Here is a 15984-nt window from a genome sequence, read left to right on the forward strand (position 1 = left end):
GCAGTTGGCTGGGGCGGGGGCTGGGGCCAGACCGTTATAAAGCTGGGGGCGCCCGGGGGTCACCTGTCCCTGCCTGGAGCCCGCGAGTGCCCTCCCCCGCCACCATGCCCACCCACCCCCTCGTGATGGTTCGGCACGGCGAGAGCACCTGGAACCAGGAGAACCGCTTCTGCGGCTGGTTCGACGCGGAGCTGAGCGAGAAGGGGGCTGAGGAGGCCAAGAGGGGGGCCCACGCCATCAAGGACGCGAAGATGGAATTTGACATCTGCTACACGTCGGTGCTGAAGAGGGCCATCCACACCCTCTGGACCATCCTGGACACGACGGACCAGATGTGGCTGCCCGTGGTGCGCACCTGGCGCCTCAACGAGCGGCACTACGGGGGTCTCACTGGCCTCAACAAGGCGGAGACGGCCGCCAAGCACGGGGAGGAGCAGGTGAAGATCTGGAGGCGCTCCTTTGACATCCCTCCGCCCCCCATGGATGAGAAGCACCCCTACTACAACTGCATCAGCAAGGTGAGCGGCTGGGGGTCGGGGGGGTCGGGGGGGTCTGGGGACGGGGGCCCAGGCTGGGGAGTGAACAGCGGCATGGACGCCCCCAGGAGCGTCGCTACGCAGGCCTGAAGCCGGGGGAGCTGCCCACGCGGGAGAGCCTCAAGGACACGATCGCCCGGGCCCTGCCCTTCTGGAATGATGAGATCGCCCCCCAGATCAAGGCCGGCAAGGCGGTGCTCATCGCAGCCCACGGGAACAGCCTGCGGGGCATCGTGAAGCACCTGGAAGGTGAGGCCCGGCCCGTCCTCACACAGGGTACGGGCAGAGGTGGGGGGGACACGTTCCCCCGAGCCAGCGAGCCCCCAGCTGCTCGTTTCGTGAAAGTGCCGGCTGCCTCGCTGAGGCACCCAGGCAGGGCAGGGCTTCCACACCGTGAACTGGACTGGGAGGGGTGAGAAACCACTTAAAAAACCAGCTCTGTAAAAAAGAAATCTCCATTACCGTGTGTCCTGGGACACTGTGTAACGTGAGTCTCCTGAAGATTCTGGGTGAAAATGTGTGCCGCCACTGACCCAGGGCCCAGGTCCTGCACAGGGGTCCACAGCTGGCCTGGCTTCCCAAACACAAGCCTCGGGTGGGAGGAGGGAAGGCCCGGGGGTGGCCTCTTGCCCAAGGACACCCACCCCTGAAGAGGCAGGGCCATCTGGCTCTAAATCCCAGCTTGCTGAGTGACCCTGGTCAAGTCACTTCACTGGCAGCTGCTGGATAAGGGACTGAGGGTGGCGCCCTGCCCGCACCCCAGCTCACACCCACTCGGGGCAAAGACTAGTCAAAAGAAGGGTGCAGGGTGCGGAGAACGCCAGAGACCTTAGGTTGCTAGCTCGGCTTCCACGAAAAGGGGGGCAACCCCTCCCAGCATGACAGGCTTCCTCCATGGAAGCCCCCGTCCGCCAATTCTGAGGCCGAGTCCACACAGATGCCTCACGGCTAGCGCTGAGCCTAGCAGATGGAAAGAGCACCTGCCCTCCCTTCTGGGGGCTCCCTGCAGCCTGGCCTAGGAGAAACGAAGGCACCGAGGCAAACGTGAGTGGGGTCTGCCACTGCCCAGACCATGTTCCCTTAAGGCCTCCCTGCACCAGCGGGGTGGGCGGGGTGACAGGAATACCAAAGGTCGAGCTGCTATTCCAGGCCAGGTCTGTGGGAGGCCAGCAGGGCTGGGTCGGGTTTCCACAGAGATCTCTTCTCACCTGGCAGGGCCCCCCGTCCACCCCGGCCACGGGCAACGCTTCTCGCTGTCCCTATCCCACCCCCTTTCTCAGGGGCACCGCTGCTCCTCTGCTTAGGATGTCCAGAAACTAGAACTCTCTAGAAGCCAAGTGGTTAAGGTCTTTCCTGACCCCAAACACCCACCAGTCTGAGCAGAGTTCACGCTGGGCCAGGGGCGCCGATGGCGTCACCCCAGATGAGGACAGCTCGGGCCGGAGCGAGGTCCTCGGCTCACCACAGCTATTTCTGTCGGCTGCTGTCTTGGTGCTGCCTTGACCTTCTCGAGGCACGCTTCTGCGGCCGTGCTGTCGGGTGGGAGGGCGGCCGCCTGGCAGACAGCTCTGTGGCCCGTAAAGGTCACGCAGCCTGCTAAACGCGAGCAAGCAGGTGGCTGGCTGGCAGGCAGGCTGGGAGGGCTGAGGACCCTGTTCCTCCGGCCCAGGGATGTCGGACCAGGCCATCATGGAGCTGAACCTGCCCACGGGGATCCCCATCGTGTACGAGCTGGACCAGGCGCTGAAGCCCACCAAGCCCATGCGCTTCCTGGGTGACGAGGAGACCGTGCGCAAGGCCATGGAAGCTGTGGCTGCCCAGGGCAAGGCCAAGTGAAGGGTGGGCTCTGGCAATAAAGGCACGTCCTCTCACTGCCTCCGGCCAGTGTGGCCCCAGGCCGCCGCCCCCCAGCGCTCACTCAGGGCTGGTTCCGCCGCGGGCCTGGAGCCCGGGATTCCGCACACACCGCCCCGGGCCCCCGCTGCCTGCCCAAGCCTCCCCCGCTGGGTGCGGGGACCCCGGGAACACGGAGGCCAAGAGCCTCCCTATCCCCGGCTATCGGGTGGCTCCTGGCAAGCCCCTACGATGACCCGCAGAGCGGAAGAGCCACTTGGTAACCCTGCTCTAAATCCGAGTGCCCAGGGTCACTTAGGGAGAGTCCAAGTGACCCAGCCCTCCCCATGGCGAGCGAGGACTGTGGCCAACACACCACTTCCTTCACACTAGTTGTCCTCTACTGTCCTGGCAGCCCCAGGGTGGGAAGGGCAAGGTGGTACCCTGAGCCCTGCCCCACGGGTGTCCCCTTGTCCAGGGGCAGACAAGCCCACAGGTGGCAATGCCTGATTCATGGGGCTTTGACAGCTGGGGTGGGCCCTGGAGGCTGTCCTCAGAAATCAGGACATGGCGAGGCCCGCCCGCAGCTCAGCCTGAGAAGGCAGGAAGCGCCATCTGCAGCCAGGTGGGGAGGGGGCGCCGGGGCTGGCCACCACCTGGGCCGACGGCCTCCGCAGCGCATCCTTTGCCCCCAGCTGCTTCCACCTGGCGCCTCCCAGAGCACGAGAGCTTAACTCCCCGCACGCTCAGCGGGTGCAGGTGCCTCACTCCAGCCGCGTGTGCACGCTGGCTGTCCTGCGTGGGCGGAGGCTCCCCATGGCAGGGATCAGCGTGGCCCTCGGCCCCTCCCACGGAACTGAAACGCAGGCGGCTGACTTGCAGTCACACGTTGACCTTTATGCCTCTTCCAGATGGCTAAGGGTTGGTCAGGGGTCTGAGGGTGCACACGTGAGGGCTACAACAGGAGGGCTCGGAGCTAGGGCCGGCGTGGGGCAATTCTTACTCCAGAAGCAGACACGGGTGGGCTGGGGCAGAAAGAAGGAAAGACAGTAGGAACAGGCCACCATGGTTACTTTCTCTAAACCGTATCAACTGAGGTGCACACCGGGGCCAGCAGACAAGAGTGAGCCACGTGGAAGGACACGCAGCGTCTGTTGATGTTTTCACCTCTTCCTTCACATACTTAGATGGGGGCTTGGTTGTCCCTCTCTCCACTGCCCAGAGCCCAGGAAGAGGGACAGAGAAATGGGGAGCACAGAGCAGGTTCCAGAAAGACTGCTACCAAAACTGTCATGACCCACTCTGACTTTGGTCATAAACTCTAAGTTCACTGTTCCCAAGGGTCACTGATAGCTATAGACACCATCCCTTAAAGCCAAGAGGAAAAGGAAAAAAAGGCAAGTGCAGAAGGAGACCTCTAGATGCCCCTGCTCAGACCCACCCCCGCAGACTGGCAGTGCCATACTCCTTGGGAAGAGGTCACTGAGAGGCTGGCCCTGGGCAGGGCTTGGCTCAATGTCTTCTGTTGGGGGTCAAGGACCAGGCTGGTTGGGAGGACTTGGGAAGCTGTTGGAAGCGCGTTTGGAGATCACCAGGTTATTGCTGCATTTGGGGCAACAGAGGCCGAGCCACCCAAGCCAGAGGGAGCCCGAGGGCCTGCCCTCATCAGGGGATCCCATTCCTAGAAGAGTGCCGTACACAACCCTCACGCCACCTCTTCCAGCAACAAGGAGATCACGTCTGGGTGGGGAAGGGAAGGACAGCCCTCGGCTTCGGCCGGCAGTCAGGGGTCCTTACTCAATGAGCTCCACGTAGTTGGCGGGAAACATGCCAAAGTGGCCGTCTGGCCCATAGCCACGCCACCAGCCTTCGTCAATCACCTCAATGCCCGTGATGAGGTTCTCGGGGTCAAAGGAGATCTCGGTCTCGTCGGCTGCAAAGAAGGGGAGCCCAGATGCGGCGCTGAGGGCTCTGGGACAGCCAGCCCTCAGCCTGTCCTGATGCCGCTCCTGTGGCCATTCCCCCAGTACACACCTTCCTACAGGGTCTGGCCCTGCGCTCAGTGTCCCAGCGAAAGGCTGGAGTACAGCACTTCCACACATCAGCCTGCTCCCCGAGGCCTCTACCCAGGGTCAGCACGGGCACCGGCATCCAGGCCTGGCCCCTCTTCTCTGGTCACACTTCCTGGCACTAGAACAAGGCGGGCAACTGGGATTCACACCAGTGGACAGCAAGTAGCTGCCCGGAGCACGTGGGGAGGCCTGAGCTGTGCAGGGCACCCACCCCCTCTCCCTCCTCACCCTCCTGTCTTCACTTCCGACACGCCCCGGGGCTATCCCCTTGAGGGAGTCCGCAAATCCTGCCTCCTGATCTTGGGCCCCGTGGTTTGAGGTGGCAGAGCTGCAGCACGTTACCTGCCTGGTAGTCATACAGGGCCCGGGCACAGAGCCCTTTCCCACTCAGCCCCGGGTAGTGGTCAATGCGCTCAGAGCTGGTATCTTGCTGCTGCACCTGCCCACGGATGGGAAAGAAGGAGAGAAGTCTGGGATCGTGGTTACCCAGATTCAACCCTGCCTGTGACCAGGGCTCACGGCAGACTTGGGGGGAGGGCACACGGGGCACGGGATGCTCCAAAATTAAACAAGGTAATTCACAGGTAGTGCGCCACGGAAAAGCCGGGCATCCCGTGACGGGCACGGCCAAGGAGCGCGTTTCTGGGCGCGCGGGCCCCTCACACGTGTGCCCTGCTGCAGAGAACCCACCACTGGCGGCTCCTCGTAGAGGGTCTCCTGCTCCGGGGGCTCCTCGTACACGGCCTCCTCCTCCACCGGCACCGGGCACGGAGGGGCGCTGGGCGCCGGCTCCTCGCGGAGACCTGCACGGGAGGACACGGCCCACTCGGAGCCAGGGGAGGGGGAGGACACGCCACGCTCCCTCCCAGCCCCACCCCCCACAGGGCAGCCGAGGGCCTTGCCTGCCCCGGGCCTTGAGGCGGCATGAGCTGACTCTCTGCTGAGGGGGGTCTCCGGCTGGGCGAGCTGCTTCTGCAGGAAGGGGCTCCTCAGCTTGCCTGCAAGCCAGCGGTGAACACTGAAGCCATCACACTGCTGCAAAGGGGGAAGAACCGAGCCCCCTCTGCCCCTTCTGTGCCCCGCACTGCCCGGAGGCTGGGCCTGTGCTGGGACGGCGGCTGTCACGCAGGGAGCGAACGGAGACATGCAGCAGCTGCAGGAACACCACCCGCCGTACACGCGTCACACACACATCGTACACTCCAAGCAGCCCCTTGGGGGCCGTGTGCAGTGCTGGAGAGCGGACCAGCAGTGCAGTCCGATATAGCCTTTGGGGGCCAGAGAGGTGACTGATGCAGGTCCCTGAGACCCAGCCAACAGCCCAACGTCGGGGGGCTTACAGGGCCGGGGCTGGAGGGTGTCCACTCTAGAGCCACACACGGCCCCTCCTGTCCCACCAGGTCAAGAGCAGGAAGGGGACACCTGGGTCCCCAGCTCCCATGCCAGAAGCGACCCTCATGAGCACGGGCTCTCCTTACTCATCCCTTTCACCTTCTGATACGTCTGTCTCTAAGTCAGGGGGCCCTGCCCTGGGACCCCAGGCTCCCCTTCAGCCTTCCCCTGCCTCACAGCTGGGCGCAGAGGGAAGTCTCACCTGGCTGGGGGCTGGAGGTGGACGTGGTGGACACGGCCCTCTCCTTCTGCTTGAAAATCTCCCGTGGGTGTGCTGGCTGTGGACAGACAGGCTCCTGAAGGAGCGCGCACGGAGCCGGCAGTGAATAAGGATCCGGGAGCCATCGGCCTGCCCGGCTCCCTGCAGCTGTGCAGGGGGTCAGGAAGCAAAACACCAAAGCTGAGGGGCTCACAGGCCTCTGCCAGGACCAGGCGGAGGTCCGTGCGGGCTGAGCTTCTGCCCGCGGCTCTCCTCTCCACTGACGGCCCTGACACACCACGTGTCCCACGTTCTAATCTGCCCCAGCCGGCTGCAGGCCCCTCCCAGTAAGCCCCTCCCCCAGGTCTGCTGGGCGGGGTGTGCGCATCTGGAGGGACCCACACGGCCCCCCGGGGCTCACAGCAGGCGGCCTGCGCGCCTGTCCCGGACGAGCCTCAGCGGATCGGGGACCCGCGCGCGTCCCTTTGGTCCCTCAAGGTGGGGGCGTCCAAGACTCACCTGCTCCTCTCTGTTCCTTGAAAGCGCTTCACGCGGCTCCCACTTCCTGCTGGGAGGGGCAGAGGGAAGAGCTACAGCCCGGCCTCGGCGCCCCCCTCACCTGCCCCTGGGGGACGCTCGTAGGGAGGAGGAGAGAAGGTCCCAGGGCAGCCCCGCCTCACCTCTGGGGCCCGGCCTCGCCGCCCTGCTCCTGATAGCGCTGCTCCCGGAGCGCGGCCTCGCGCAGCTCCCGCTCTCGGCGCTCCTGCTCCAGCCGCTGGCGCTCCTCCTCCGCCCGCCGCTTCTCCTCCAGCCTGCGGTTCTCCTCCTCCTTCTGCAGGGAGAGCCGCGGGCGGCTGCCCCACTCGGCCTCTGTGCTGCCGGCCGCGTGGACCCGCCCTCTCACCCCCGGCCTACGCAGGCAGCCTGCACGGACCGTGGTCAAGCGTGGGCTCTACAGCAGCACTCACTGGCCTTGTTCCCTAACGCCTCTAACCCTCAGTTCAACCATCTGCACGTGGGTGCTACCAGGGACATCTGTTCTATGAGTTTATTGTAAGAAAAACTGAGACACAGCAAGTAAACCATTTCCTGGCTGGTGCACACAGGACCAGACCAAATGCCAGCTCTCATCCTCATGCCCTGGGCGACACTTACCTCTGCTTTGGCCCAGAAACTGTCTTTGCCAACTCTTTTGATCTCAGACACAGCGTTGGTCTTCTGGTACACAGAGCCCTGAGGGGGGACGGAGAAGTCACTACAGGGTCATTGACAGGCGCACAGAACGCAGGTAAGAACTGTTAGGATGGCACCTGGCAGAGGGAGTGGCGCCTGGCCCAGTGACCCTTGAGGAGACTGATACCTAGAGGGCGTGAAAGGCCCTGGAAACTGCAAGTGGGGAAGCTCAGCCCCGGACAACACTGCACCAGGCCCCTGCGGATGGAAGCCAAGGCAGGAAAGGCCCCTTGGCCTGCCTGAGAGTCCTGGAGGCGGGGCAGTTCTGAGGCAGGCCTCTGGACAGGGGCCCCTCAGACAGCTGACTGCCATGGCAGCACCCCCAGGGTCTCCAAGAACCCCAGCTCCCATCCCGCACCTGACCACAGGCCCACAGGCGTCCGTGTGCCCACAACTCAGAGGGGCCTGCCCTGTCCATCACCAGAAGTTTCTCCAAAGCAACCACCGTCCAGGGCGGCACAGGACACTCTGGGGCCATGGCCTGGAGGGTGGACGGAATTTCCCTGCAGAGAACCTCTGACCACACATAAGAGGCTCTGGAACTACCAGGCAGGGTCAAAGGCCATGCCTCATGCCCACCAGCACCCGCCTCACCAGGAGGCAGCCCTTGCTCCTGTCAGGCTCGGGGTCACCGTCTGCACCTCAGTCCGGCTCCAGGACCGGAAGCCAGGCAGGGGGAGCCCAGCCCCCGAGGGAGAAAGCGCTGAGGGCGGGTCTGATCGGTCCGGCAGCTGGAACTGCACGCTCCTGCCCGGCCACCTCGGGCCCACCGCGCACTCACCACTGGGGCCTGGGGGCCCGTGTCCTGGAAGCGGCTGCCCTCTCTGTGGAAGGTGTAGTTGGCCCCTGAGGCCCTGGCCACCTTCTGCATGATGCACTCGGGCTCCACGTCCTCCTCGGCCCTGGCGTTGATGGTCACGTGGGCCCCCTGCAGCAGGAGCGGCACTTCATGAACAAAAAGCACCGCAACCCCAGGAGAGGACAGGCCGCACACCTCGGTCCGCACGGCACAGCGGTTGCACCGCGCTCAGGGTCAGGAGACCTTGCCAGGAACCAAGGCACGCTCTCCCCAAGGCCTCAGGAAAGCCAGCTGAGGGAAAGCCATCGTTCTTGTCCCAGCCTGCGTGCGAGGCCCCTGCCCTCCACGGTGTGGCCTGTTCTGTGGTGCTACAAGACAGCCCAGGCATTAAAGGGCTTCTTTCTAGTGAATGAAATCCAACCTTAAAAGTCACCTGGAAACAAGCACATTTTCTACAGAAAGCAAGTTACTGATTTCTTCTTGAGAAGTGAGAACTATGACCTTGCTGTTACTAAATACCAATAAGCTCGGGACCTTCCCTTTCGGCTCCTAGATGGAGAAACTGAGGTGCATCTGAAGAAGTGTGGGCAGAACCAGAAATCAAAGTCCTGAGCCTCCTTGCCAGTAACCAAAGAAATGCAAAGAGTTAGCTGACAAGTGAACAACAAATGCTTTTTGATACAAATGCTTTTGAAATTAAACAAGGTTCCATTACATGATGACTGAAATAAACACGTGCAGAAATGGACTAGAAAAGAATGCCTTAAAGGGAACGTGCACGCTGAGGCTGTGAGCAGAAGCAACCTGCCTTCTCCTCCAAGTCCTGCCAGTACTGCTAGAAGTCTGTGCTCATAAAACAAATGCAACCCAAGGCCTAGCCCCACCCCAAGACCAGCTCCAGCAGGGCCTCCTCAAGGTCCTTCGCCCTTCCTTCCCGCTGAAGCCAGCTTGCAGGTGGCCCTGGCTACCTCCTGGGCAAGAGGAGAGCAGCCTCTGGCTACGCCCTGAAGTCCAGACACAGCATCGGGACGTGAGGCACACTTCCACCTCCGGCTGTGATGCCCGCTCACTCACACCCTGGAACCCCGGGACCTGGTGAACTCTGCGAGGCCCTGCCCGGAGCAGCCCTCACCTTCAGGAAGCTGGCCATGGTGCTGACGTGGTTGGCGCACGCTCCCTTCCGCACGTCATTCACGCCCTCGCCGGTCTGCAACACAACACACGCAGCATGAGCCGCCAGTTCCTCGGTGTGACCCAGGACTCCCCGCAAAGCCACTGCCCACTCCAGGGACTCGGCAGTTTCCCTGTGTCCCGGGAAGGAGCAAACCACAACCCCAAAGCAGAGGACACGGTGAGCCCCCACACCCCCGAGTCGGGGAGGCTCTTGGAGCAGGACGGTCGCCAGCGTCCACTGTGGGGCGCTGCCTTAGAACTCCCTAGTCCCCACCCGGGGGCTCCACTTCATGAGAGCCCCCGTCCTACACTCCCAGCGCCCTCCCAGCCCTTATCCAGGCACTCTGCTCCCTCAGGGTGACTACCTGAAGGGGACAAGAACGTGAGTGTCCTGTGGCTGTGTGTACTCCATTGCACAGGAGCAGTTCTGGGCTGGAACAGTGAATTCTACACTAGCAAGGCCCCAGGTATTCTTTGGGCCACACTGAATTAATCCACTATTCTGTTCATTCACCAGATTCAAGCTGTTCTAAAGTCAAGTCCTCTTCTGCTCCAGTCACAAAAGGCAAAGCACGAAAGAAGAAAAGGGAGTTTTTCCGGGTCACACCTAGATGAGAACTCGGAAGCCCTCAAGTTCCACATACCCAGTTGATGAGGACAAACTTGGGCAGGCCGGAGTTGGGGTCCTTCACTCTGCAGAAGGCGTACATCACCTTCCCACTGTTGAGCTCCTCCACCATTTCCTCCAGGCCCCCCTCTGCAGCAGTCACAAGGAGAGTCAGGGGCAGGCCAGGCACCCCACGCCCACCCTGGCACCTAGTCCATCAGGAAAGGAAACCCCAGCTGCCTCTAAACCAGGGTCCTCAGCCCCATCTGCATCTGAATCAGATTCCTAGGCCTACCCGTACTAAGCTGACTTATGAGAACTGGATGGAACCCAGGATCTGCATTTGTGAAAAGCACCTCAGCCCTGCTCACCACAACGAGAGAAAGCCCCTAAGAAGCAATGAAGACGAAGGAAGGGAGGGAGGGAGGGAGGAAAGGCACCTCAGGTGATTTTTTAAGCCACACTAGTCTAAAAACCACTCCTGTAAACCCACAGGTAATTCTGGAAGTAAAAATGTCATTTATGCTACAAACCAGGCAGGCACCAGACTTCCAAATGGAGGGGCTCTGCAACAATTTTACCATTGCCTGGACTCCACAAACCGCCCTGGAATAACAGGGCCTGACGTGAGTCACCCTGCCCTTACTCACGTCTGCTCAGACTCCAGGGCCACCCAGAGGGTCCCAAGCAGATGTTAACTTCCCACCATATAGGGCCTCAACTCTGAGACTCTCTGAGTAGAGATAAGGGAGTGATGGGGCCCAGGTATGCCGTTCTCCCCTGACACTCAGGCTGTGAGCCCCAGCATGTACTAGAGTTTTGGGTTCCCATCAGGTATCCCAAACCCCCTCAGACTGTGAGAAGGACCTGGATCAGGTATTTTAGCTACAGGGCTCCACGGAACCTGGGGCAGTCCTGAGGCCCTGCTCTGGGCTCTTACAGCAGAGCCTGTGAATACCACTGAGGATGGTGGTATGAAACTCAGCTGAACTCTGCAATTCTCAGTCCCCTATGGCATCACACTGCACCTGAGACCACCGTCAGTGGCAGTCCTTCTAGAAAGAGGACCACCAAGGAGAGGCACTCCAAAGAGGGAGACGTTTTCTACCAACAAGTCACCAGAACCGTTCATGGGGCAAGCAGAGAACACGCTAGTGAACACGCACTGAACAGTGAAGCCGTGTCACTCAGGTCAGGTGAGCGGGCCTTGAGAACGAGGAGTCAGGGGTATCAGGTGGGGGGCCTGCAGTTTCACCCCGTATTTGAGGAGCACTTTTCCAGGTCACCCTGTCCCAGCGGACCGTGTGCACTGATGTGACCTCTCCTGGGGGAGGGTGTGCCCTGCAGAGACTCAGCCCGCCAGGAAGAGGACAGAGGGAAGGATGATGTGTCTGCACCTCCTCCTCCACCACCAGCACCCAGCTCTGCGGGACTGTCACCCTCCCAGCTGCAGCCCAGGCCAGGCCTTGGGCCGCCTGCAAGCTGGAGAGGGCAGCTCTTCCCAACTACAACACAGACAGGGAGCAGTGCCGCCTTGCACCACCAGGCAGAGAAAGCCAAGGAGAAGGTATTTTCACTTAGAAACGTCTGAAACCCGAAGCCGGCCAGGAGGAGCTGCGGAAGCCGGGGGCCCACACTGCTCAGCGGAAGCCTCTGTCCTGCCTGGCTGGCTGCAGTCAGCCCCATCAGGGGACCGGGGAATTCCTCACCATTGAAACTGATGTGGGGTAGGCCCACCCTTAGCCAGGGGAGGTGTCACTGCAGTCACGCCACATGCAGGGGACACCGATGCACCCTGAGTGCCCTGCCTCCCGCTGTGACGGCCGAAACGCCAGCAGAGACGGAGCACGGATGTCACGACTCTCTCCCCTCCACGTACCTCACCCTCCCTCCCGGGCTTCTGCCTCCTGACGGTCCATAAGAGCCCATCTGCTTCCTCGCTTGATCATACTCACCCCCAGTGCCAGCCACACGGATGTCATTGCTGTTGCCTTCATAGGTAAAGAGGGCCCTGAAACAAAACACAAACAGGCGCTACAGCCAGTGCCCTGGTCACCATCTGCCCTCACTGTGCCCACCAAGGCTTCACGCTGCACCCCAAAGAGCTCAGCCTGACGGTAACCCTGTAGGCTGACACAGACCCCACTCTGAAGTACAAGGCAGGATCTCAGTAGGCCGCTGGGCCGCCCAGAGCTGAGCCTTCTCGGCTGCAGCTGGCCCGACTTACCAGAGCGGCCTGTCGTGAGGACAAGCCTACGGAGACGGGGCGCATACATCTACTCGGAAGGAAACTGAGCTGTGAAGTTTTACGGCAACCTTCTACACATTTATGTGTGAAATACTCACCTAGCTACCACGTATGTGAATTTGAACAAACAAAAGATACCTGCATATTCCTGAAACCAAAGCACCCCGAGGAGAAGCAGGAAGGAGAAATACGTGCATTTTCAATGAGCCTGTGTATATCTGTGGTCTTCCGGGAAGGCTGAAAGGTTGGTGGAGCAGGTCTGCCTGGCCTGAGGCTCTTCCAGCAAACACAGGCTTTTATCGGTTGCGTAGGGCCTTGGAAACCACAGGGGCCATGACTCAACATGAAGTCAGGCCCCTCACAAGACAGGCTCCCGGTCTGGGCAAGTGCTATATCTAGCAGAGCCTTAGGTCTCCACAGGTGACCCTAGGTCACACCGCCCTTCTCCTATAAGCCTAATTATTCATAAGAACTCTGGTAAAGATTTGGGCTTATAAATTACGGGAAACTGTATTAAATCTGGGCCACGGAAGGTCCCTTGACCAGAACAAAGGTCACTCAAAGAGAACATTCTAGAATAGGTGGCTTCTGAGCAGTCCACATGAAGCCCAGACATCTGCATGAACCCTGCAGCGGCTGAGCTCCAGGGAGTGCTGGCAGACCACCAGGTGAGGGTGCTAATCTATCGGACAGCAAGTCAAAGGCAAAACCCGGTCTGGGGTATCATCTCCCCACGCTCCACGGCACAGGCCTGCTGAGGCGCGCCGGACAGAAGCTCCAGGGTCAACAGTCTGACAGGAACCATGTCAACTTCCACTCAGCTTCCCCAGGGCCTCGCTAATGCCACTGGGCAGAGCTGCCTAAGCCTGAGAAAGCCAGAAGAAATTAGACCCAGGTCCAGAGATCTGGCTGGGAGGAAGCACAGACTGCCAGGAAAGAACCACTGCTTCCCAGCAGAGGGGAGAGAGTGCAGAAGGAGAGAAACACTCAGAAAAACAGGGGAAAAGAAGACTTGGGTGGTGGCAGACATCCAGACTCTGGTGGCCAGAGTCCTGACCAGCCTTCCTCCTGAAGGCAAGAAGCCCCTGGCTGCAGAAGACAGGGGCACCGGACCAGCAGCAAGAAACAGAGACGGCTGCTCACCTTAGCTCTTCCAAGAAGGGATCCAGCGGCTAGCAAAGGCCACGCTCCGTGCCTGCCACCTACCCCTCTGACTTCATTCCCCTCCACCCTGGGCTCCAGCCTGAGCCACCTTCCTGAATGTTCCCGGTTCAGAGGCTCACCCCACATTCAATCAAACAACCCTTCTTTCAAACCGACATGAAAAAAAAATGGTGTGTTGGCTTGTGCAGGCATATAGCACAAGGAGTATGGGGCACTGGGCATCTTATAATTCAGTCACTTGCCAAAAGCCTAATCTGAGAACCTGCGGCTTGCTAGCGATGGGAATGCAGCCACAAATAATCTCTAAGAGGCCCTGCCCGTGGAACTTACTTTCTAATGGGAGACAAACAAAACACACACACACGCGCACCAACACTAACGTACTGTCAGATAGTGCAGTGGGTGCAGGAAGTGAGCAAACACGCCACGACCTAGGGGAAGAACAACCTGGGGGAGCCAGGAGAAAGGGCCGGTACGGAGAGCTGATGCTGTGGCTGCTGTCCATCCCACCCGGCTCCAGGGCCTGGCCCAATGCACCCACTCTGCACGAGGAACTTTTTATGACCCGCCAAACCGGAGAGCACCTCTTCTTGCTCTGATATCCTCTGCCACTTTTTCCGTGCCACTCTCAGTACCCCTACATCAGGGACAGAGATGGGGACCACCCCACCCTTTCTGGTGAAGAGCAAAGGTGACAAGAAAATCAGTGAGGGTGTCTGGTGCATGCCTGAAGGCAGTCAGCCAGGGAGATGGGAAAATGTGACTACAGCCACGGAGACAGGAGTCCAGAAAGGCCTCTCCAAAACGGCAACATCAGAGCTGAGAAATGAAGTTTGGGGAGCCCCCTAGGATGATGTGGAAAGGCGCTCCAGGCAGAGGAAGCAGAAAGAACGAGGCCTGTGAGGAGAAAACAGCTTTGCAAGTTTAAGGAAAAGAAAGCAAGCTAGAGTGGTGGTAAACAGGTGTGACCACAGCACGGTAAACAGGAGGGGCGGTCAGGAGCCTGTCGGCCATGGCAAAGAGTCCAGGCTGTGTTTATGATGCAACAGGAAGCCACTGCAGAGCTTAAGCAGGGAAGTGACATGGGTCTAGATATTTTTTCAGCTAGTGAACGGGGACCTGCCCACATCGACGTGGCCCCAGAGATTCTGCAGACCCAGGCAGCTGGTGTCCTGAAGCTCTTCCCTAAAAGGCCTGGGGGTGAAGGCAAGGCAAGGCAACAATGTCCTCAGTGTCACAACAGTACACTGTACAAAAGCCGCTCTGTGCTGGGCACCAGGGAAAGCAGACACGCGAAAGCAGTAGCACCTGACAAGTGGAGAGAGCCACAGTAGCTCAGCCGCGCCCAGCGGGCTCCTCCCTAGGCAATGGGAAAAGGCTCCCGCCCCAAAGCTGGTCACCTTACTCCATCGTACTCAGCATACTTCTTGGAAGTACAAGTTCTCAAAACTGGTCAGTGAACACAATTTAAGCAAAAAGGAAGGTAACAGAGAATTACCATGCAAAAAACAACCCTAGTTGCAGAACAGACAGCTGACCCTATGTGTGGGCTGCCCAGGGCTCTCCCAGAGACTTCAGATCCAGTCTTCCAGTACTATAAAGCCCCTAACACTGACAGCCTAGGAAAGGATGTCACTGGGAGGTGGAGGGAAGATGGGACCTCTTTCCAAACACATAACCAGCATCGTCCTTTCCTTCATCTCCCCATGGCTCAGAAATATGAAGTATATTCTTCTTGGAAAAAGGGAGGTTCTCAAATACATATTCACAGGGAACCAGGGCCTTAAACCCCTCCACCTTCCTGCTTGACATTTCCAAAGCAAGGCTGCCAGGCCACCCTCAGAGTCCCATCCCTGAGCACAGCGTTTGGAAGAAGGCGGGCGCAGCTTCCGCTTTCTCAAGGAGGGCTGTGGAGGGCCCCTTTGTCCAGGGAAGTCCCCGGGCAAGAAAGGAGAACCTGGCGAAGCACTCAAGCACACGAAGCATCAGCGAGGCCCGCAGGGCCGAGACCGGTGGCCAGCGGAGGGGAAGGGCCGGGGACTCACCGGACCCCCACGCCGGGTTTAACCTGCCCACGCACGGTGGGGCAAGGGGAGACAGGGTGGGGACCGCTCCCCCCGGGGTGTGGCGCAGGTGCGGGGCAGACACGGCTCCGCGCCCCCTGGCTCCCCTGGCCCCAGCCCGCTCCCGGCCCGCCCCAGGCCGCCTCGGCGCCCACCAGTCGGTCGGGGACTTCTCGTTGACCACTTGCTCGTAGGCCTCCTTCAGCGCCGGCCCGTTCCGGCTCAAGTTCACAGCCATGGCCAACCCCGCGGTGTCCGCGCCACAGCCGCCACCGCCGCCGCTTCCGGGCCCGGGCCGCCCAAGGCGGCCCCACGCCCCGCCCGTCGGCCGGAAGCCCCGCCCCTACGGTCGGAAGCGGAAGCCGTGCAGGCGGGGCCAGGGTGAGCGGGCCGAGTGCTGGCTAGGCGTCTAGAGGGCTGCTGGGGAGTTGGGCCCCGCGTGTGGGTTGCAGTCTGCAGACAGCTGGACGAGGGGGTGGAGGGAGGGCGCGGCCTTCTGCGCGTCCCCGTGCTCTGTCCCGCCGAGCCCGGGCGCGCCCTGTGGGTCCGGCGGAGGGACCCCACCCAGCCCCCTGTTCGCTATACTCAGCGGAGCCCTGTGCATTTTATTCTTCAACTCTTGTTGCAGTTAAAGCACTTGCTTGAGAATCCTGGATTCATGACAG

At 60.7% G+C, this 15984-nt stretch overlaps 2 protein-coding genes across 2 annotated transcripts; one reads left to right on the top strand and one right to left on the bottom strand.

Annotated features, from left to right (window-relative positions):
- The first annotated feature begins 52 nt into the window (after positions 1-52).
- On the top strand, positions 53-2410 carry PGAM2 (phosphoglycerate mutase 2). The gene is made up of 3 exons (XM_082471599.1): positions 53-518; positions 605-785; positions 2206-2410. Exons 1-3 carry the CDS (start codon positions 105-107, stop codon positions 2370-2372), a joined length of 762 nt encoding a protein of 253 aa, XP_082327725.1. The 5' UTR covers positions 53-104; the 3' UTR covers positions 2373-2410.
- Positions 2411-3245: 835 nt separating this feature from the next.
- Positions 3246-15667, bottom strand: DBNL (drebrin like). Its single transcript, XM_082473914.1, has 12 exons — positions 15475-15667; positions 11800-11855; positions 9882-9994; positions 9197-9271; positions 8047-8193; positions 7188-7265; positions 6713-6864; positions 6552-6597; positions 6036-6129; positions 5132-5439; positions 4784-4880; positions 3246-4302 (listed from the first exon to the last, which is right to left on the bottom strand). Exons 1-12 carry the CDS (start codon positions 15555-15557, stop codon positions 4163-4165), a joined length of 1389 nt encoding a protein of 462 aa, XP_082330040.1. The 5' UTR covers positions 15558-15667; the 3' UTR covers positions 3246-4162.
- Positions 15668-15984: the final 317 nt, after the last annotated feature.

Source organism: Balaenoptera physalus (assembly GCF_965194825.1).
Source record: "Balaenoptera physalus genome assembly, chromosome: 8".
NCBI classification, from domain to species: domain Eukaryota; kingdom Metazoa; phylum Chordata; class Mammalia; order Artiodactyla; family Balaenopteridae; genus Balaenoptera; species Balaenoptera physalus.

Excerpts from the sequence above, each read along its gene's own strand:
- PGAM2 (XM_082471599.1), top strand. The coding sequence starts at position 105 with ATGCCCACCCACCCCCTCGTGATGGTTCGGCACGGCGAGAGCACCTGG. Across the intron at positions 519-604 it reads ACTACAACTGCATCAGCAAG|GAGCGTCGCTACGCAGGCCT; the intron begins GTGAGCGGCTGG and ends GGACGCCCCCAG. Across the intron at positions 786-2,205 it reads CATCGTGAAGCACCTGGAAG|GGATGTCGGACCAGGCCATC; the intron begins GTGAGGCCCGGC and ends CCTCCGGCCCAG.
- DBNL (XM_082473914.1), bottom strand. The coding sequence starts at position 15,557 with ATGGCTGTGAACTTGAGCCGGAACGGGCCGGCGCTGAAGGAGGCCTAC. Across the intron at positions 6,865-7,187 it reads GTTTCTGGGCCAAAGCAGAG|AAGGAGGAGGAGAACCGCAG; the intron begins GTAAGTGTCGCC and ends CTCTCCCTGCAG. Across the intron at positions 6,598-6,712 it reads GGCGAGGCCGGGCCCCAGAG|GAAGTGGGAGCCGCGTGAAG; the intron begins GTGAGGCGGGGC and ends CCCTCCCAGCAG.